Genomic DNA, 23,047 nt, shown 5'->3' on the forward strand with positions numbered 1-23,047 from the left:
TCCTTTTTAAGGCAAAGCAATGTAAGTATTTTTATTGATGTTATTTATTTATATTTTAAAAGTCTGGAAAGATAAAGGCCACCACAAATCTTTCCATCTCTAAAAATTCCACCAGGCTAGCTTTAGCCCTGAAGTATGAAAAACAATAAAATGGAGTGGGAAGGAAAAACAACCCATCAAAAAGCGACAGGCTTTATTGTGTACCAGGTGTTGTCTCTTTGTTAAAAAGAAAAAAAAAGAATATATTTAAAAAATACCAAAAACCAAAACCAAAAACAATCCAACAAAAACAACTCTCATATCGCATATCCCAAGAAGAAATTCATTATAGTGGCCTTGGTCTCAGCATGGTCCTGCCAATTTCAAGCCCCGACCATACATGTATTCTCTAAATGAAATCAGTGGCTACAAAGCGGCCAGCGTATCGTTAGTCACAATACAACAGTAAGGTTGTGAACATACCTGAGCAATGTTCAAGGTCTAGAGCATTGGAGGATGGGCAGGACAAGACAGGACAGAACAAAAATAAAGGAAGAAAAAAAGAAAAGACAAAACAGTGACTATGAGGCCAGCCTCAAGGAACCCAGAGTCAGCATAAACCCTCCCACATGTTAAACCACCAAAAAACAAACACACACCAAAAAAAAAAAAAAAAAAAAAAAATCAGCCACGCTGAAGATACTAGGGGTTATAAAAAAGAATACCCAAAAAACAAAAAAAGTCAAAAATTATGGTTAAGTCATGTGTAGGTTTCTCTGGCAAAAGGTATACTTGAAACTGGCCTTATAGAAAAAAAAGCAATGCAAAATAAACCAACTTTTAAAATATTTCCTTTTTAATATAAACATTCTTAAAGCAATGTATATTTATATATATATATATGATAGGAATAATACATTGTTGAATAAATCATGTATTTAAAAAAAATCACCAAATAGTTTTTAACTGTTTTGCTCAGTTAGCTATAGCAAAGAAAAGAGAAAAGAATAGTGCAGATTCTATGCAGAATTCACTAGGTTTCCAGCGTAGTACAGTACCTGCTTATTTAAACCTAGCATATTGCAGACCATATCCCTGGAATAAGGCTGCTCCAATACATATCTCAACAAAGCAGTCTGTGGTTCAAACAGATCCTTTAAAGAAAATAAAGAACAAAATTATTGTTTCAAGATCAAAGTAAATGTTAACTCAAATAATTTGAAATTGGGATCAAAAAAAGCCTCTAAGAGCACTTGTTACCTGCACACAGTAGGCAGTATCTAGTGAAAAAAAATCATAGGATTTTAGTGCTTGCAATTAATCTATTCCCACCCCTTATTTGATAAATGAAAACTGATGTGAAAGGACTTGCCCAAAGTCATACAGAGTATGAACTTGGAAATGACTTCAGGTAGTCCCATGAAAGTCATGAGCATCACTGTAAGGAAAAGATTTTTTCAGAGATCGAATCAAAGGGAAACGGCGGCAGTGTCCAATCATTCTCACACAAGTGAAAACAGACACGATTTCCAAATTTGGAGAGGACAAAAGACTTCATAGCACAGGGTTTAAGAGCGTAGGTTCTGTAATCACATGCCTGAGCTCAAATTCTGATTCCACCGCTTCCTAAACTTTGGGGCCTTAGTCAGGCTACTACCCACTTTGTGTCTCAGTGCCATCCTAGTGCCATAAACGGAGACCTCCAGAGGACAGTTAAAAAATGAGGATCTTGCAAAGTAAAGTTTTTGGAAAACTACCTGGCACACAGCACGCAATAAATTTATTATTTCATTATTATTACTGGTTTCATTATTATTGCTGTCATGATGACAATAAATTCCACTTAGTTTACCACTTTTTCACATTCCAAAGTTTTCTGACTAATATGCCAAGAGCTCAGATTGTAACCTTACTTTCACGATTTTACCTGCCTCACTTTCGGACAAGTTTCCTAATTACTCTATACATTGCTTTTGACATGAATCATTTACATGAAAAATACCCAGCCCTCCAATAGCCTGCTCTGTTATCACTCCAGCCTCCAAGATACTATAATGATCTACCAAATGTCATTATAGCTTGTCTTTACCTCCGGTTCACTTCATTAATATTTGGGGATTTTTTTCCTTTGAGAATTTCTATTCCACTTTTATCCCATACTCCCTTTTTAAAAATCTAACAAATAGGAGGATCACTCTTCAAATTTCACACATTGCAAATTCATCTTGGTCCTCTCTTTGTAAAGAATGAAAACAAGGAATCAATGTAAAAAGTCAGTTTTCTAACGCCAATAGCTTTGCCACAGGTGGGACCACTGGAGCACAAACACCTGAAATATAAACCACAGCCTTTTCTTCGATTCGGGAATCATACATTGAGCCATACACTATCTTTCATTAAATATTTACTCCTTCAGCCCTAGCCTGGCAGCTCAGTTGGTTGGAGCATTGTCCCGACAGGCCAAGGATGCGGTTCAATCCTTGGTGTGGGCACATACGAGAATCAACCAATGAAAGCATACATAAGTGGAACAACAAACCGATGTTTCTTTTTCTCTCTCTCTTTCCCTTCCTCTCTTTAAAAAAAAAATCAATCAATAAAAATTTTTTTAAAAATTTGCTTCTTCAGTCTATGAACAATTCAGCACCACACATTATGTAATACAGGATGAAGACTGTTAGCCCAAAAGTCCCAGTATAATTAGCAACGTACCTTATCGTATGGCAAAAGGCCTTTCAGAGGAAAACGGAGGGTTGCAGGGTCCAATTTCCATGAATTACAAATGGCGCCCGAGTTATTGACAACTGGCAGAAGGCTGCAGCGGCCTGCATGTATCACAAAAAAATGTTTTCAAGTAAATGTGAACACAGCAATACCTCGTCCTTCATTCACTCTATAAATATTTAATGAATATCTATGCTGAACCAGGCGCTAGTTTAAAAAACGTTGTAATTAGATAGAAGTTTAAAAAGTTTCTTTCTTTTTTCTTTGATCTTTAGTCCAGATGCTTAGAGACTGATCTGTGAGGTTGTGAACATACTATGGGCCTGAAGGTATCCGCAAGTCTGACACCAATTTGTACAGGCCTCCCAAGCTCAAAAAGGTTGCATATACCTAAGTGTCTAGGACAGAGGTCAGGAAACTGTAATCCACAGGTGAATTACAGCTTGCTACCCACTTCTATAAAGTTTTATTGGATCACTGATGCTTTTGGACTACAATGGCAGAACTGAGTAGCTGCAGCAGACTAAATAGCCCACAAAACCTGAAATATTTACTGTATCCCCATTTACTGAAAAAGTGTGCAGACCTCTGATTAACTTCAGGCATGATGCTCCCAGAGGCCTTCGATGCAGCATATGACTACCAGCACACATCCCCGACTACAGGATGAATACTGCCACGTGGATGGCTGTGGGTGCCTCAAGCTCCACGTGTGTTAAACTGAACTCATCAACGTACTTCTTAAACCTGCACCACTTTTATAATGCATTAAATAATATCAATATCCACTCAGTCACAAAAGCTAGAAGCCTGAGAATTATCTGTCTAGTGTGTATTTAGTTTATTTTTGTATTTCAACGTCTAGAACAGCCCCCTGCTCATAGGAAGCGCTACCGACTAAATAATGGACCATATTTCCAGACAGTTCTGAGGCCACCATGCTTCTTGCAAACATTGCCAAATCACCTGCTTATTTTCAAAAGAAAATTCTGAGAATCCAACAATTGTGAAACAATGGAAAATATAATAAAGGAAATAGACAGCAAAGCTGTGAATTGGAATGGGCTTAAAAGAGCCTCAGAGTTTTATGTACTGTGGCCACAGAGGGACAGGTCTGCAAAGACTTCCAGTTGCTTAGAGATTCATGGTGCTTTCCCAGCTCTATTCAAAGTTCCCTCTCATCACCAGGAAATACATCTTCTATGACAGTTCTATCTGAAGCTGAGACCCAGTCCAGACATTTGTTTTCCCTCCCTTTATTCAGTACACAAAGCACCTGAGAACAAGTAAAAGGCTATTATGAAGCTCCTAGAGAGTTACTAAAATGACAATCCATCAAGACATGTAAAAGATACTGTCAATTTTGTTCACAGTCAATCATTAGAAATCACACACTGTTTAGTATATTTTACATTATAATCCTACCACAAATGGAGTTTATCCTTGCTGTGGGCCTGAAAGTATCCACAAAGTCTGACACCAGGTTTCCAAGTAACTAAAAACCAAACAAAAATAAATAAGTATAAAGAAAAAATCAAGACTGCTTTCAATAGAATGATCATTTACATCAAATGACAGTATATGGAAAGATTTAGTATAAAACTTGGCACATTAAAATTACTCAAAGGTTAATTCTCTTGCTTCCTTCCAAACAATTTCTTACCAGTTCCTCTTTCTCTGAATTAAGCCAAGTCTCACCACAATGTCCTAAGCTATTTGATGAAGCTATGTATATTTTATCACATAGTATATAAACTATTTCAATAGGACAGCAGAGAAATGAAAGAAATGATAAAAATACATAGTATCTATGGATAAAAGTGACCATTTAAAAAATAAGTACAGCCGTGGCTGGTGTGGTTCAGTGGATTGAGTGCCAGCCTGTAAAACGAAGGGTTGCTGGTTTGAGTCCTGGTCAGGGCACATTCCTGGGTTGTGGGCCAGGTCCCTGGTTGGGGGTGTGTAAGAGGCAACCACACATTGATGTTTCCCTCCTTTTCTTTCTCCCTCCCTTTCCCTCTCTCTAGAAATAAATAAATACAATCTTAAAAATAAGCACACACAAAAAAGATTAATATAATTATTTTTTATAAAAATTGCTATTAAAAATTTTGAAAAATATCAAATTTACCCAGTGTGGAAGTTTTCCCTCTGGATATAGTTTTCTGATCTCTGTGACTGCAAAATAGGCTGGTAACAAACAGGCATTTCTTTCCAAGATATATGCTATAACCTAGGAAAAATAAAAGGGAAATATTGTTATTTTTGACTAATCCCTTTAAATGAGTTTAAATATATTTGTTGTTGTTGATCTCTTTAAATATAAAAATAAAAAATGTATTAAAAAGTATAAATATTATTTCATTAATTTCGGGGGCTTAAACTATAGCATGAAGGAAGTCGTTTATATGTGAAGAATCTCTAAAAATGAAGACTAATAAACAATGACATGGTCCTGGCTGGTGTGGTTCAGTGGATTGGGTGCTGGGCTGAGACCCAAAGGGTCACCAGTTCGATTCTTGGTCAGGGCACATGCCTGGGTTGCAGGCCTGGTCCCATGTGGGAGTGTGTGGGGGTCAAATGACTGATATATATGTCTCACACACTGATGTTTCTCTCTCTCTTTCTCCCTCCCTCCCCCTTTCCCTAAAAGCAAATAAATCAAATCTTTAAACAACAAACAAGGAAATGGATTGCTGATATTTGGTAAGTAACATTGAAAGTGCTTTAAATACTAGTAGACTTCAATAGGAGAGCAACAGACCCAAAGTGACAACTCTGGCAACATGAGTTACAAAGCACAAGGATCTTTTAAGTGGTCCATAGGCTGACATCCTGTAATGGTTGAAAATACTTTAATATCTATATTGTTTTTACAATCAAAAACCATGAATTAATTAAAATGTAAAAAAGTAAAAGAGCATCTTTAAAACTCAAGGTGATTTTGGGCACGCTCTGCCTCTAAAGGAGCACGCCCACATCTCTCTTCCCTCACAAGCTGGCAGCTCCTAAACTCTAATGGTCCCCATGAGATGTGCAGCGGGCAGCGGCAGCTCCTCCCGGGCTAAGCCCTGAACCCGTCTCCAAGGCCCCTTTTCCCTGACTTCCAGTGAGCCAGAGCAGCCCTGCCTAGGCTCTGTCCTGTTGCTTCGTTTCTCCTAAGTCCTTGCATGTTTCACTGTCCCCCACTTTAATAAATGTACTCTCAAAATAAAACAAAAAAGTGGTATTTGAGAAGTAAACAAATAGAACATCCCACAAATTACCCTAAGGTTTAAGAGCACATAACTGTATAAAATACTTTTTGGAGGTGATGGCCAGCGCACTGCAGGCACGTTCAATTACCTCTCGTGCCGTCAGAAGCTGCTGTACAACGGCAGAGCTCACTGTGTTGGGAATTGTCAAGATTTTCTCCAAAATTGCTTTTAAGAGATCTCGAACACCCTGATTAAAAAAAAAAAAAAAAGCCAGTGTTCAAACTAGGCAATGTTCCCTGTGCTAGTCAGACATCTAGTTTTGAGATTACACACTCAGAAAAAAACTTTCCTTCAAGTTCACACCTTCAATTTTTATGAATCAGAGCTGATATTCAAGCTTCTAACATGAACCCAAGAGATGAGTCGTGTTCCAAGACAGAATTCTAAAGAATGCCTTGTCATATGAATGAACAAAAGAGTCACTAATAAATAAAAATTAAACTTTCCACACTCTGCTGAACTTGTTTGACCTTCAGAGTGTTAAGAGTTTCCATTGTTATAAAGGCCAAAAAAGCTTGAGTTGGGCTTACAGACTGAAATATATTAGAATAGAACTTGTAAATGACCTGAAAATACGGACAAAAATATTAAACTTTCTGGTAGATGACCCTTTCTGCTCACTCCCTTTGGCATATTCTAACTATTCTCCATTCTCATCCATCACAGACCTTAATCCTTCAAATTTATCCAACAAGGCTGTCCTGTTAATCATTCATCTCCTCATATATATTACAAGTTGCATTATTTGAGAGCAGAATCTGACATATAGAGAAGAAATTTCATTCAATATGCACTTATTGAGTATAAACTCAGTGATGAATCTTATAAAAAGATAGAGAAAACAGAGTTCTGGCCAAGATGGAGATGTAGGTAGAAATGCTTTGCTTCCTTGCATAACCAAAAGGATAACAACCAATCTGAAAACAATAAACAATAAGAACTGCCAGAAAATCAAACTGCATGGAACTCCAACAACCAAGGAGTTAAAGAAACATTCACCTAGACTGGTAGGAGGTGCAGAGATGGGCAGCTGAGCAGAGAGGATGCACAGCAAGACAGCTGACCATGTGGGCAAGGTGGGACTGGCCAAACGGGAAACTAAAGGCTCAAAGTTGGCTGTAAACGCTGTGGGGGTTGCCATGGCGGGAGAAACTCCCAGTCTCACACAAGAGTTGGTTGGAAAGTGGGGCTAGAGTGCAGCAAGCGAGCGGCATTGTTCCCTCTCTGAACCCTCCCCCAGAGCCAGCGCCACAACACAGCAAAGAGGGTTGCCCTGCCCTGGTGAATACCTAAGGCTCCACCCCATTACAACATAAGAGGTCTGCCAAGACAAAGAAATATGGCCCAAATGAAAGAACAGATCAAAACTCCAGAAAAAGAGCTAAGTGAAGAGGAGATAGAAAACCTATCAGATGCAGAGTTCAAAACACTGGTAGCCAGGATGCTCACAGAACTGATTGAGCTCAGTTGCAAAATGAAGGAAGAAATGAAGGCTACCCAAAGTGAAATAAAGCAAAATATACAGGGAACCAACAGTGAAGGGAAGGAAACCAGGACTCAAATCAATGATTTGGAACAAAAGAAAGAAATAAACATCCAACTGGGAACAGACTGAAGAATCAAGAATACAAAAAAATGAGAAGAGGCTTAGGAACCTCCAGGACAACTTTAAACATTCCAACATCTGAATCATAGGGGTGAGTGACAGAAGGAGAATAGGAAGAGCAAGAAACTAAAAACTTATTTGAACAAACAGTGAAGGAGAACTTCCCCAGTCTGGCAAAGGAAATAGACTTCCAAGAAGTCCAGGAAGTTCAGAGAGTCCCAAAGAAATTTGGACCCAAGGAGGAACACACCAAGGTACATCATTATTAAATTATCCAAGATTAAAGATAAAGAGAGAATCTTAAAAGCAGCAAGAGAAAAGGAGAGAGTTACCTACAAAGGAGTGTCCATAAGACTATCAGCTGATTTCTCAAGAGAAATCTTGCAGGCAAGAAGGGGCTAGAAAGAAGTTTTTGAAGTCATGAAAGGCAAGGACCTACATCCAAGATTACTCTATCCAGCAAAGCTTTCATTTAGAATGGAAGGGTAGATAAAGTGTTTCCCAGATAAGGTCAAGTTGAAGGAGTTCATCATCACCAAGCCCTTATTATATGAAATGTTACAGGACCTTATCTAAGAAATAGAAGAAGATTAAAAACTATAAACAGTAAAATGATAACAAACTCTTAACTATCAACAACTGAACCTAAAAAACAAAAACAAAAACTAAACAAACAACTAGAACAGGAACAGAACCAGAGAAATGGGGATCACATGGAAGGTTTTCAGTGGGGAGGCGGAGGGGGAGAATTGCGGGGGGGAAGGTACAGGGAATAAGAAGCATAATTGGCAGGCATAAAACAGAGAGTGGGAGGTTAAGAATAGTATAGGAAACAGAGAGGCCAAAGAACTTATATGTACAATGCATGGACACAAACTAAGGGGGTGGAGGAGTGCTGGAGGGTGGGGAGAGTACAGGGCAGAGTGGGGATAAAGGGGAGAAAAAAATTGGGAAAACTGTAAGAGTGTAATTAATAAAATATATTTAAAAAAAGAGAAAACATATACATGAGAAATTAAAAACAATTATAAAACACCATATAAATTAAAAGGTAATAACTGCATATTAACCTGCTAGGGAAACTGAAATAAAGACAAAACAATCACAAAAAGCTTCTTAGAGTTAATTTTGTATTAAATCACAATTCAAATAAATAATTATCAATTAATTCATTTTAGATTAGACAAAATATAGACTTCAAACACAGGGTCAGACACTGGCAATTCTTTCAAAAAGGAAAGTAACAAAAGCAGCTTAAATGAAGCAGAATGGCTTTTGCAGCTATTGAAATACTGAGCTGTATTATGAGACACTTCTGGAGACTATATGCTGTTGTTTTTGGTTGAGAGCAGAGCACCGAAGAAACTTAAGAAAGGACATGTGTGCAAGGAAGGTCAAGGTAGAGGTGAAGCAGGACTTGCTCCCTTCATTGGGTGATGTCTCCATCTCTTCTCAGTTCCACAGACTCCTCCTCTGTGCTTTCACTTGAAAGGGGCCCCAACATCATAAGAAACCCAAAGACTGCTTGGCAAATTATCTCCTCATCATAGAAACGTACTAGCCATCTGCATATTTATGTTGGGAGGAGAAGCAGAAAGCTGTGGAAAATGTTGAGGAATTTTAAACCCTCTGAGGAAATCAGCAACATGAAATAGATTTGGTAATGCTTCCACTTCATTGCTCCCATCTGAAATTAAGATATACACAACTGAAAAATTAATCTGGCCTAAAGTGAGTATTTTTATAATTAGGAAAAAATACCTTATAATCCACTCCACCAATTATTTTCCGAACCAATTTAAATGTTAGGGCCCAAAGCTGTGTTCTTTCCCATTCAAGAGTATCAGAGTTTATCAAGGATTCACAAACCATCCTAGAAAAAAAAAAATACCCATTCCAATTACAAAGACAGAATTTTGCAAATTCTTTAATAGCCAAGGTCTTTATACCCTGGATATTACACTTGTAGTATTTTTTGTAAAAGTACATTATTCAAGCACAATTTTTAAAAATTATGTATAGTATTTTACATATTTTACTTGTATAAAGAATAAGCACAAAGTAGAATTAAATAATACTCATTATTTATACTAGAAAGAAATCTAAAGAGAGATGGTTAAATGTTTACCATCTATCTATTAGCTTGTGGCAGACTGTATTTTTCCAAGAAGGCTACAAGATTTTTGATACTCCTGCCCTTTAAAATATGGCATTGATATTCCTCCCCTGAAGAGGTTAAAGGACAATCTACATTCTCTACCCTTAAGTTTGGACAGGCCTAAGACCACGGCAAAAGGGACACTGCATGACTTCCAAAGCAAGATGATACAACTTCTACCTAGCCCACTTTTGAATGCTTGCTCTTGGAGTCCACCATGCTTTGAGAAAGCCCACGTCACACAGAGAGGGCATGTGCAGATTCCAACCAATAGCCCCAACAGAGGTCCCAGATGAAAGCGTGGCATCAACCACCAGATATACAAATGGGGAAGCTTTAGTCGTCACTCCAGTCCTAGCTACCCTCTGACTATAATCATGGGACTCTCAGAAAAAACTGCTTAGTAAGCCCAGTCAACCACCATTAGCCATGAATGTTAATAATAAAATGATTATTAATTATTTTAGGGCATGAAGTGTTGAGGTACAACAAAAGTTAACTAGAGCAAGCTCTTCAAAGTGCTTGATTTTAGCCCCTGGGCTAAAAGGCAAAGACAGCCTGTTTTTGAGCCTTTAAATATACAATTCTAAGAATACTGTACCCTAGCCCTGGCCAGGTAGCTCAGTTGATTAGAGTGTCATTCCAATACACCAAAGTTGCAGGTTTGATCCCTGGTCAGGGCACATATAAGAGGCAATTAATGAATGCATAAATAAATGGAACAACAAATCAATGTGTCTCTCTTTCTCTCTAAAAAAAAAAATCAATAAAAAATTAATTACATTGTTTCCTAGAAACTAAAACCTCTGGTATTATGAAGAATTGCTTGGTTTTTATAAAAAAAAACTTATTGATTGATTTTAGGGAGAGAGAAACACTGCTTTGTTGTTCCACTTATTTACGCATTCATTGGTTGATTCTTGTACGTGCCCTGACAGGGGATGGAACTTGCAACGTTGGAGGATCGGGATGATGTTCTGACCAACTGAACTACCCAGCCAGGACTGAAGGATTGTTTGTTGAAACTAACTTCCTTCTTCATTCTCTTATCCTTATATAACAATCTTGACCAATTTCCAAGCATTAATTAAAAGAAGAAAATTCTCTGGATTGCTCACACCTGCCATTAAACATACCTGGGTGGAAGAAGGCCAGTCTCAACTGCCATTGCTAAGCAGTCATAGAGAAAAGAAATTCTTTTAGGACTATGCTGGCCATGAATGAATTTAACAATCCACTGGATGCACTGCTCATGTGATTCCTGGAAGATTACAAAGTGATTATATTTTAGGTCTGAAGTTATATAACTAACAAACAGCCAATACTATACCTGGGAGTATATCAAGACTATGAATGAGATACTCTACTATAAACATTCATGGATAAAGACAATCTTTAAGAAATTTAAAAAAACCCAGATTTAGTATTTTAGTTATTTTAAGCTTAAAATCTTGCAACTATATAGATTAAATTCCCACCATTTTTATTACAGAGGACCTCCCTCCAAAAGGAGTAAGATATCATTAACATATTTGTGGTCAATAGAAAATTCTAACATGGATTGTGTAAGCCACTGTAAGCAGAAACCTATTTAATGGCAGATATAAATATTCCTGTCACCGGGGGATAAATTCATTATGAGTTAGTACATTAGCCTCGTGAGAATTTAGTGTGAATGGAACCCCTAAGAGCCCAATCAATATGAACCCAACAATACAACGCATTTCTACACTTATATTACATGGAATCTGATACAGAGATGTAGTATCATATCAGTCCGTCTTCTAGGACACCCCCAAGAACGGCCTATGTCCTCTCCCTCCGCACCGCCACTGTCCTCACACATGCTCCTACTGTTGAATGTATGGTGCTGATCTAGAAACGTACATTTTCTTCCTAGCTCCCCATTAGAATGTAAACTGCTTGAAGATAAGGGCTATACCTTATCTCATAATATGTTTAATGGATTATTTAAAATTTTAAATATTTTGTAAAGATGTTCAACATCACTCAGAGAAATGCAAAATAAAATTATATGGAGATAAAAATTTCTCATGTTTTAGTTTGGCAAAGATCAAAAAGTTCTGCCCAGGTCCAGTGGCTCAGTTGGTTGGAGCGTTGTCCTTTGCACCAAAAGGTTGTAGGTTCAATTCCCAATCAGGGCACATACCTAGGTTGCAGGTTCAATCCCTGAGCAGGGATCATATGGGAGGCAACCAGTCAATGTTTCTCTTTCACATTGATGTATCTCTCCCTCTCCATCTCCCTCTCTCTCTTTATCCCCCCTCTTCCTCCTTCTCTAAAATCAATAAACATACCCTCCAGTGAAGATTTAAAAAAAGTCTCTTAGCACTTAATTGCTAGGCTATTGGGAATATATACTCTAATACATTGCTAATCAGAATATAAATTGGTGACTTATGGAAAGCTATTAGGCAATTTCTATAAAAATTACAAATAAATATACCCTGTGACCCAGCAACACTACTTGAAGGAATCTGTTCTGTGTCCATATATAATATCATTCATTCTACATTGTTTCAGGCAGAAAAAGGTTAGAAGAAACCTAAACGTCAGTAAGAAGGAATATGGTTAAATAAAGAAAAGTAAAGCCAAAAATATATAATATTATGCTGCAAGAAAGAAAGAAAGGCCAAAACTTTAACTTTTGGTGGATTTCTGTAGAATTACTTTCAGAATTTATTAATTGGAAAAACAAACCAAGGTGTGACTGAACAGTGTACACAGTATATGATTGTTCTTATATTTTTGGTAAGATTTTATTTATTTTTAGAGAGGGGGAAAGGAGGGAGAAAGAGAGAGAAACATCAATGTATGGTTGCCTCTCCTACACCCCCTACTGGGGACCTGCCTCACAACCCAGGCATGTACCCTGCCAGGGAATCGAACCAGCAACCATTTGGTTTGCAGGACAGCACTCAATCCACTGAGCCACACCAGCTAGGGCCTATATGATCACTCTGTAAAAATGATTCTACCTGCATAAAATACTTAAGAAAACAAACTGCTCATACTGGCTGCAGGCAGAAAAAAGAACAGGTAATTAAGCTAAGAGAGATGAAAGGCAAACTATTAATTGAGTCCACCTTTTTGTACTTTTTGCATTTTGCACCATAGGAACATATTACCTATTAAAACATAATTAAAAGACTTTTAAAAAATGAATGTTTTGCCACTATTTGATCCATGTCTGAGTAGCACGTCTTACCACCAGCGCCTCAACTGCAAACATTTCCCCAACTATAATAAATCACGAGAAGAAAATGCATTGCTGGAACATGAATTCTTTAAGGATCACACATTTTGCCTTTTTCAAGGAAACCTTTCCTAGTGACTGTTCTTTGTTACTAAGTTTTACTGTTCTTTTCCTCATTTCTATTATACCTTTATATCTTATTATAAAATCATTGTATTCTTATTGTGGCATTTTTGTATCTTTAATATAGTATCTTCACTATACTGTACCAATTCTTTTGTTGAGAAAATAAGTGAAATTCATATCTTTCATAATCCCTAACACAGTTGTCTTCAACTGCACCAAATAAATCAAAATAGGATGGAAATTGTGTTCTATAATCTAACACGGGGGAGAGTCTCAACATCTGCCACTGACTGGCATCAACTTGACTTCTCCATACAGACTCTCCACGGGAAGAACTGGTATCAGAACAAATGGAAACTAGAATGGACAAACCAAAGATGATGACAATTTTATGTCTTCCTTCCCAGAAAACCTAAACAGCACCATCAAAGTAAATATTAAAAAAAGAAGAGGTCAGAAATCATCAGCTGAATGTATTAAAAATGCAGTACTCACCTGAGGAAGACCACCCCAAAACTGTCTGAAGGCCCCCAAACAGCTAATTAGCTTTGTTTTTTCATCTTCAGGAGTGTCCATAAACATTCTATAAACAAAAATCACATTACCATTACTTGCCAGTACTTTGAAAAAGATAATTCAACATAACCAGAATAGTTACAAATCTCCGAGGTAAAGCTAAGCAAAATCTTACAAAGATACATTCACGTTAAAACACAAAAATCTGCCATGCAAATACTCACCCAGGAAAAGCCTCTTCTATAATTTCTGTTTTCTGTAAAAAACAAAAGAAAACGAGGTGAATTTAAAAAAAAAAAAAGAGGGGCCTCCTTGAGCAAACTATTACAATGTAACATCGGGCAAATCATCTTAATCAGCTCCGTGCAAGAAAGTAACAATACCTGCCCAGCCTGTCACAATGGGTGTTGTGGATTATAAAGAATTTGACAGCAGTTTGAGAATCGCTAAAGCTCCGCAAACATACACGGAGTCCCAACAAAGGAGAGACCAGGGAGAGGTTATCTGGGAAGGTCCCTCGATCCTCTGCCCCCGTGTGTCCCCCACGCCCCGCCAGCGCCCCGGATCTCTGGCGCTCCACTCACCACCACCTCCTCGAAAATGCTTTGTAGTTGCGTCTCCATCTGCACCATCGCCCCCGCCCTCCTGGGCGCCCGGCTCGCGGCCGGGTGTCAGGCCCGGGCTCCGGCAGCTGACCGGCGGAGGGGCGGGGACGCCCGCACGATCCGCAGGCAGACGGGGTCGCTCCCCACTCCAATCGCTCAGCTGGGACGTTCCTCTCCGCGGCCCAGCCAACACCGGGCCCGCACGGAAGCGCCGGGAAGCGCCTGGCGCTCGCTCATTACCAAACCCCCAGAAACCAGGGATCCAGCCAGATGGTTCCGCCTGAGGGGAAGGGCGCCCTGAGAGCCAGACGAGAGCGCCCCCAAGCGGAGCCTCGAGCCTGAGTCACCCCGAGGCGTTGTCGGGGGCAGGCCGCCACCTCCAGGCTGGAGGGGGATTTGCTGCAGCCTGCCGGCTGTTTCTGCCGCAACCTGAGTCAACCAGATGACGTCTGTGAGCTACTGACCTGTAGCTCCGTCTGACCTGTAGCTCCGTCTGACCTGTAGCCTGGAAACAGGAGTTGAAACCACACTTTCCTGGACCACAGGGACCATGTCTTCTTAACTATGGCAACCCCAATAGAGTGCTGAACACTCTGCAGGTTTTCAATGATATTGAAAAAAGAAAAGAATAGAATAAACACATCATTGTCACTTTTCAATTAGAATAATAATACATTTCTAAATTATACTAATCTAAAAATACATATATATATCAGTTACTGAGTACCTATAGGCTATTTGGCAGGGGTTGGTTGGGGTCGAGCAAGGTGACAAAGAGGAAGGCTAATTCCCTGGCGTGGAAAGAGCAAACGCCTAAGTGCACTGACTGGCGGGCCCCCACGGTTTCATTGCTTCAAGCATCAGTTTGACAGATTCTGGGAAGCTAGTCCAACTTTTTCAAGCTCATTTCGGGGCGTTTTCTTTATCCTCGGGTAACACCTTTGTGTATAACCAGTAGAGTACGTCATTGAAGGAATATTTTTCCACTGTTTGCTCAGTACTAGACACGGTGTTAGGTATTTAATGAATTTTTTTTAATGTCTTTACATATCCTCTTTACCTTTTTCCTTTTTCACTTCTTTTGCAAACCCTTGTGTGGAGGGCTGACTTTCAGCAGATCGCAGCAAGGGAGCTGCTCTGCTAGGAGAAACTCCGACCCAGAAGCAGGTAGTCTGTGCGTGGTTTAGCGTTTATGAATCATTGCAGTGATCAGTTTTGCAGAATGTCGAAGCTAAATGGACAACAGAGCTAGAACTATTACAATCCAACTTCCTGAACAGTCTACTGTTCTTCTTTTTGTATTCTAAATAGATTCTTGTTGTGGATTATTTTTAATCGGATACTCTTTTAAAATAGCTTTCATCTACTATCAAGCAGATTGCCATACTTTCACTCTGTTTCCAAACCAGTGTATTCTCAGCAAATATTGGCTAATTAAAAAGGTAAACATAATTAAGTAGTAAAATAGTCAGGAAAGAATTATATTTTTGTAATAACCAAATACACACTAATTTTTATATCATCCTTGCTGATGCTTCATTCATTGAATAAAAATCGACCATTTCTAGAACCTCTTAATGTGTCTTCCTCCTACACTAAATTTTAAAATTGATGTATAATTTCTATACAATGAAATGCATACATTTTAAATGTACAGATTCATGAATTTTGAAAATGTTCACACTTGTTTAATTACACCTCCATCAAGATACGGAATAACATCCATCACCCCAGAAAGTTTCTGTTGTCTCTTTGTACTCAACCCTCCCCTCAGGGGCAAGCACTGTTTTGCTTTATGTAACCATTAACTAGTTTGCATGTTGTTGAAGTTTATATAATTGGAATAGTACAGTATGTATTCGTTTCTGTCTAGTTTCATACAATATTATATTTTGAGATTCATTTATGTGTATCAGTCCATTGTATGAATATACTACTGTCCTGGCTGGTGTGGCTCAGTGGAATGAGCACCAGACTGTGAACCAAAGGGTCGCTCATTCAATTCCCATTCACGGCACATGCCTGGGTTGCGGGCCAGGTCCCTAGTTTGGGATACTCAAAAGGCTACACACTGATGTTTCACTCCCTCTCTTTCTCCCTTCCTTCCCCTCTGTCTAAAAATAAATAAATAAAATCTGTAAAAAAAAAAATGAATATACTACAGATTACTTATTGATTCACCAGTTGGAAGAGAGGACTTTTATAAGAACTTCCTTTTCATAATTTGTGGGCCAATATTTAGAATTTTTTACATACTGTGGGTGATAAAAAAGGGTTCTATGGAAAGTAACCTCACAAACTGGGCAGGTCATGGTGGGTAGTTATGTCCCAGGCCTATAACTTGACCAGTGAAAGGTTTTAAACTAGACTTGTCTGTTGTTTTTGTGCCTGTAGGTTAAGACACACTTAAAATACCAGAATACCTGTGGAAGGGGGTAGTAACCTCAAAAGAACACATAATCTTTCGTGTGTGTGTGCGTGCATGTGTGTGTTCAGAGGAAAATAATTTTGATTTTAATTTTTTTAACTTTTAAAAAATATATTTATTGATTATGCTATCACAGTAGTCCCATTTCCCCTACCCTCACTCCACTCCATCCTGCCCACCCCCTCCCTCCCAAACTTCCCCCCTATAGTTCATGTCCATGGGTCATACTTATAAGTTCTTTGGCTTCTACATTTCCTACACTATTCTTACCCTCCCCCTGTCTATTTTCCACCTATCATCTATGCTACTTATTCTCTGTACCTTTCCCCCCCTCTCCCCCTCCCACTCCCCTATTGACAACCCTCCATGTGATCTCCATCTCTATGGTTCTGTTCCTGTTCTAGTTGTTTGCCTAGTTTGCTCTTGTTTTCGTTTTAGGTGTGGTCGTTAATAACTGTGAGTTTGCTGTCATTTTTACTGTTCATATTTTTTATCTTCTTTTTCTTAGGTAACTCCCTTTAACATTTCATATAATAAGGGCTTGGTGATGATGAACTTCTTTAACTTGACCTTATCTGAGAAGCACTTTATCTTCCCTTCCATTCTAAATGATAGCTTTGCTGGATACAGTGATCTTGGATGTAGGCCCTTGCCTTTCATGACTTGGAATACTTCTTGCCAGCCCCTTCTCGCCTGTAAGGTCTCTTTGGAGAAATCAGCTGACAGTCTTATGGGAAGACCTTTGTAGGTAACTGTCTTCTTTTCTCTTGCTGCTTCTAAGATTCTCTCCTTCTGCTTAATCTTGGCTAACATAATTATGATGTGCCTTGGTGTGTTCCTCCTTGGGTCCAGCTTCTTTGGGACTCTCTGAGCTTCCTGGACTTCCTGGAAGTCTATTTCCTTTGCCAGATGAGGGAAGTTCTCCTTCATTATTTGTGCAGATAAGTTTTCAATTTTTTGTTCTTCCTCTTCTCCTTCTGGCACCCCTATAATTTGGATGTTGGAACGTTTCAAGATGTCCTGGAGGTTCCTAAGCCTCTCCTCATTTTTCCAAATTCTTGTTTCTTCATTCTTTTCTGGTTGGATGTTTCTTTCTTCCTTCTGGTCCACACCGTTGATTTGAGTCCCAGTTTCCTTCGCATCACTATTGGTTCCCTGTACATTTTCCTTTGTTTCTCTTAGCATAGGCTTCATTTTTTCATCTGGTTTTTGAACAGATTCAACCAATTCTGTGAGCATCTTGATAACCAGTGTTTTGAACTGTGCATCCGATAGGTTGGCTATCTCTTCCTCGCTTAGTTGTATTTTTTCTGGAGCTTTGAAGTGTTCTGTCATTTGGGCCATTTTTTTTTTTGTCTTGGTGCATCTGTTACTTTAAGGGGTGGAGCCTTAGGTATTCCCCGGGGTGGGGTAACTCTGGTTGCTGCACTGTGATGCTGTACGTGGGGGAGGGGCCGAGAGTGAGCAATGGCACCCACTCCACTCTCCACCGGACCTCAGTCTTTCACTCTGCTACCCACAATCAAACTGGGCCCCTCTGGTGCTGGTTCCCGAGTGGGTGGGCTTGTGCACGCCCTAGGCCCCTGTGGGTCTCTCCAACGACCTCTCCTGTGAGTCTGTGAGTCTCTCCTGCTGTCTCCCTAACCCCCACGGGCATTTTCAATCAGAGGTTTGAGGTTTTATTTCCCTGTGCTGAAGCCCTGGGTTGCGGGGTCTGCTTTGCTCCCTGCCGTTTGTCCGGTTTATCTGTGCATGAATGTGGGGCCGTGGGGTGCTGCCTGCCACTCTGCCTGCCCCATTCTCCGCCACTCTGAGTCCGGCCCTCTTGGTTTATCTGTGGGTGAATGTGGGGCCGCAGGGTCTGCCCGTGGTCAGACTGCCTGCCCCGTTCGTCCCACACTCCGCCAGTCTCGGTCCCGCCACGGCCACGCGAGTCCTCTCTGCCCAGGTGCCCGTCTCTGCCCCTCCTACCAGTCTGGATGAATGTTTATTTTTTATTTCCTTGGTGTTGGACTTCCTTGCCGTTCGATTTTCTGTCAGTTCCGGTTGTGCCAGGAGGCGCAGTGTGTCTATCTACGCCGCCATCTTGGTTCTCCCAGAACACATAATCTTGTTAACTGTCCTGTAACCCAAACCCTGCCCTGTTTTTTTCCCACTTCTATGTAATCTTTACTATGTTCCCTTGCAAGTTTCAAATGTATAGAAGAAGCTGCAAAACTGTTATTCTATGGAGCATAACAGAACTTTCTGCCAGTATATATCAACTCAAAAATTCTCTACAGGTTTTGGACTCAGACAACTACTTGATGTAGTTGGCAGGTTTTGGACAAAGCCTTCCCAAGACCCCCCTGAGGACTGAGACCTGGTGCTAGGTACAAACAAGGGCCCATTGTTCCCCAGGGCTTTGCATCCAGTGACCTGGGGAGAGTTGCTCCTGGAATTCCAGGCATTCTTGCTTTAAGTAGCAGGCCATGACTGTATTTGATTTATTCTTAGAAAATCTTCAGGAGAACCAAGATGGCGGCGTAGGTAGACACACTGCACCTCCTCACACAACCAGAACTGACAGAAAATCAAAGGGCAAGGAAGTCCAACACCAAGGAAATAAAAAATAAACATTCATCCAGACTGGTAGGAGGGGCAGAGACGGGCACCTGGGCAGAGAGGACTCGCGTGGCCGTGGTGGGACCGAGACTGGCGGAGTGTGGGACTAACGGGGCAGGCAATCTGACCGCTAGCAGACCCTGTGACCCCACATTTGCACACAGATAAACCGGACAAACGGCAGGGAGCAAAGCAGACCATGCAACCCAGGGCTCCAGCGCGGGTAAATAAAGCCTCAAACCTCTGATTGAAAATGCCCGTGGGGGTTAGGGAGATAGCAGGAGAGACTCACAGACTCACAGGAGAGGTCGTTGGAGAGACCCACAGGGGCCTAGGGCATGCACAAGCCCACCCACTCGGGAACCAGCACCAGAGGGGCCCAGTTTGATTGTGGGTAGCAGAGTGAAAGACTGAGGTCCGGTGGAGAGTGGAGTGGGTGCCATTGCTCACTCTCGGCCCCTCCCCCACGTACAGCATCACAGTGCAGCAACCAGAGTTACCCCGCCCCGGGGAATACCTAAGGCTCCACCCCTTAAAGTAACAGATGCACCAAGACAAAAAAAAAATGGCCCAAATGACAGAACACTTCAAAGCTCCAGAAAAAATACAACTAAGCGAGGAAGAGATAGCCAACCTATCGGATGCACAGTTCAAAACACTGGTTATCAAGATGCTCACAGAATTGGTTGAATCTGTTCAAAAACCAGATGAAAAAATGAAGCCTATGCTAAGAGAAACAAAGGAAAATGTACAGGGAACCAATAGTGATGCGAAGGAAACTGGGACTCAAATCAACGGTGTGGACCAGAAGGAAGAAAGAAACATCCAACCAGAAAAGAATGAAGAAACAAGAATTTGGAAAAATGAGGAGAGGCTTAGGAACCTCCAGGACATCTTGAAACGTTCCAACATCCAAATTATAGGGGTGCCAGAAGGAGAAGAGGAAGAACAAAAAATTGAAAACTTATCTGCACAAATAATGAAGGAGAACTTCCCTCATCTGGCAAAGGAAATAGACTTCCAGGAAGTCCAGGAAGCTCAGAGAGTCCCAAAGAAGCTGGACCCAAGGAGGAACACACCAAGGCACATCATAATTATGTTAGCCAAGATTAAGCAGAAGGAGAGAATCTTAGAAGCAGCAAGAGAAAAGAAGACAGTTACCTACAAAGGTCTTCCCATAAGACTGTCAGCTGATTTCTCCAAAGAGACCTTACAGGCGAGAAGGGGCTGGCAAGAAGTATTCCAAGTCATGAAAGGCAAGGGCCTACATCCAAGATCACTGTATCCAGCAAAGCTATCATTTAGAATGGAAGGGAAGATAAAGTGCTTCTCAGATAAGGTCAAGTTAAAGAAGTTCATCATCACCAAGCCCTTATTATATGAAATGTTAAAGGGAGTTACCTAAGAAAAAGAAGATAAAAAATATGAACAGTAAAAATGACAGCAAACTCACAGTTATTAACGACCACACCTAAAACGAAAACAAGAGCAAACTAGGCAAACAACTAGAACAGGAACAGAACCATAGAGATGGAGATCACATGGAGGGTTGTCAATAGGGGAGTGGGAGGGGGAGAGGGGGGGAAAGGTACAGAGAATAAGTAGCATAGATGATAGGTGGAAAATAGACAGGGGGAGGGTAAGAATAGTGTAGGAAATGTAGAAGCCAAAGAACTTATAAGTATGACCCAAGGACATGAACTATAGGGGGGAAGTTTGGGAGGGAGGGGGTGGGCAGGATGGAGTGGAGTGAGGGAGGGGAATGGGACGACTGTAATAGCATAATCAATAAATATTTTTAAAAAAAGAAAAAAAATCCTCGAGGTGGGTAAGTGTTCTGATAGCCCAGGAAAAAGGGAAGAAAGGGGCGGCTGCTTTTAATTTTGTTCTTTTGCATTGGATTACTTAATGCACAACATCTTTGCTGGTTAAATGAGATACTGAAGTCTCTTTAGCTCCAAAAGGGAAGGAACATGTGCTTTCCAACCTGAATAACAGCGATGTGAGAGCAGTTGTTCAGATCCCGAATGTGGAGTGGCCGAGATGGGCTCTGTGAAAAGCCCAGTGTAGTAGCGCAGATGATCCTGGAGAAGCTGGAGGGATCCCTGGGGAAAGGCAGATTTCCCTGGAAAGGATGCACCCCAAGAAAGAAGCCCAACAGAGGGGCCTCTGCCTTGGAAAGTGTCATGATTTGGGCCGCGTCAGGTAAGTTTTTGCCTTACTCAGGTTTTCCTAGGGGCCTCTGACTCTTGGAGTTGCCTGAGAGGGTAAAATCCTACAGGGATAGCCACCGCGTTTGTGACACCTGGAGATGTGCATGTGAGGACTGGTTTTCCCTAGAGGTTGGTTCAGACTCTGCAGATCTCAAAATTAACAGTGGAAATCATGCCTCTGGGCCAAAAAGGCCCATTATAGTTAGTCTCCCATGTATGACTACGATGGCCAAGATGAGGATTCTCTGATACTTCTAAATTAATTTTTGCATGCATAATTAGAAAAAATCATCTGCAAAATTGGGCAGAATGAAAGAAAAAAATAACTTAGAGAGACTATCTTAGAACTTAAAAGGCTTCCTCTTCTAAGCTAAAAGAAAAAGGACTTAGGTAATGGATCAACCTATGACATCTTCTGAGTGTCAACCTAATTCTTTGTGGAATTTAATGTGTCTGTCCTCAGTTTAAAAGGGGGAAGGTCATTTGGAACGTGACTTGTCAAGGACAGATATAAATTGTAAATGCCTCCAAAACAAAATTTGGATCCAACTGTTCTGTTTGTGTCTGTGTATGTCCATATTTTAAGTGTGAGATAATTTTCTACCTATGGATAGTATTGTTAAAATTAAGTTAAAGGCAAGTGCTTGTAAGGATTGGGTATTCTAAAATTCTCAGAAATACAGAAACTAAATCAAATACTTTTCAGGGTCACATGATCTAATTAGTTCCTAGTAAATAAAAGCTAGCTTAAGTTTGCATGTTAATAATTGACATATGTATGACCAATATTTCTAGAAGTTATTAAATGTCCAAGATAAAGAATATCAATTGATTGCTTCTTAGTTTGTTTAGACACTGAGATTTTAAGGGTTAAAATCTCAGTATATGTAGGAAAACTTCTGGAGTATATTGTATGGTTAAACAATGGTTGTAAATTAAATGAATAGTTAGGGCTGTGGGAAACCAAGATGACTACGTAGTTGTCCCCTAGTCCCTGGCTCCCATTTCTCAGTGTTTGCATCCCTTTACACATCACAGCACATTTACACTGGACTTAGATGAAGAAACTAATGAGCTGATATTTATTGAAAGGTGATCTCTTACACCATTGCCAAGTTTTGATAAAGTCAGAAATGCCGACTTGGTAACTGCTTCCTTTCACAGTGAGCTCCAAGGACACAAAGACTTTAGATACTTTTTTGGGAAAAGATTAAATAAAAGACTCTCTTCAACCACCTTGGAAGGGACCTTATCAGGCGCCTGTCCATGAATGGACGTGGACTCCTGTCTAGGAACATTGAAGTCTCTTTGGGAAAAAGAAACCACCAGCAACAGAGGTGGACAGCCAGCCTGAGGCGCTGACAAGGCTAGTACACCTGCGGATTGATGTTTGTGGACGAAAGGGGCCGCATATTCAGGGGAGGCCTGTGTGGTGGCCTTCCTGAGTTTGTACTCAGAGACCTGAATAACCACTTAGGATGATCTGAAGTTAATACTTTTTAATGAAAAGCAATTCAGGGCAGGTAGTCATGTCCTAGGGCAGTGTTTTTCCCTAACAAAGGTCAATCTTTACCTATCTGTCTTTTGCATATAGGATACCATTCTTGATAACAT

General features: G+C 40.2%; 1 protein-coding gene across 2 annotated transcripts in view; it reads right to left on the reverse strand.

The window, feature by feature from the left end:
- MED23 (mediator complex subunit 23) overlaps nt 1–14,411 on the reverse strand; it is a 47,886-nt gene extending 33,475 nt beyond the window's left edge. The window contains exons 1-11 of one of the 2 annotated variants that reach the window (XM_024551874.4): nt 14,168–14,411; nt 13,808–13,839; nt 13,563–13,650; nt 10,861–10,985; nt 9,328–9,439; nt 6,049–6,147; nt 4,835–4,936; nt 4,129–4,198; nt 2,692–2,804; nt 1,038–1,133; nt 463–480 (exon numbers count right to left, since the gene is read on the reverse strand). In XM_024551874.4, the coding sequence (XP_024407642.1) occupies nt 463–480; nt 1,038–1,133; nt 2,692–2,804; nt 4,129–4,198; nt 4,835–4,936; nt 6,049–6,147; nt 9,328–9,439; nt 10,861–10,985; nt 13,563–13,650; nt 13,808–13,839; nt 14,168–14,215 (903 nt within the window). In that variant the 5' untranslated portion in view covers nt 14,216–14,411. The remainder of the gene's footprint in view (nt 1–462; nt 481–1,037; nt 1,134–2,691; nt 2,805–4,128; nt 4,199–4,834; nt 4,937–6,048; nt 6,148–9,327; nt 9,440–10,860; nt 10,986–13,562; nt 13,651–13,807; nt 13,840–14,167) is intronic. The other variant, XM_024551875.4, reaches the window with a different exon arrangement.
- Between the last annotated feature and the right edge of the window lie 8,636 nt (nt 14,412–23,047).

The sequence above is a fragment of the Desmodus rotundus genome, chromosome 11 (genome assembly GCF_022682495.2).
Source record: "Desmodus rotundus isolate HL8 chromosome 11, HLdesRot8A.1, whole genome shotgun sequence".
Lineage (NCBI taxonomy): Eukaryota > Metazoa > Chordata > Mammalia > Chiroptera > Phyllostomidae > Desmodus > Desmodus rotundus.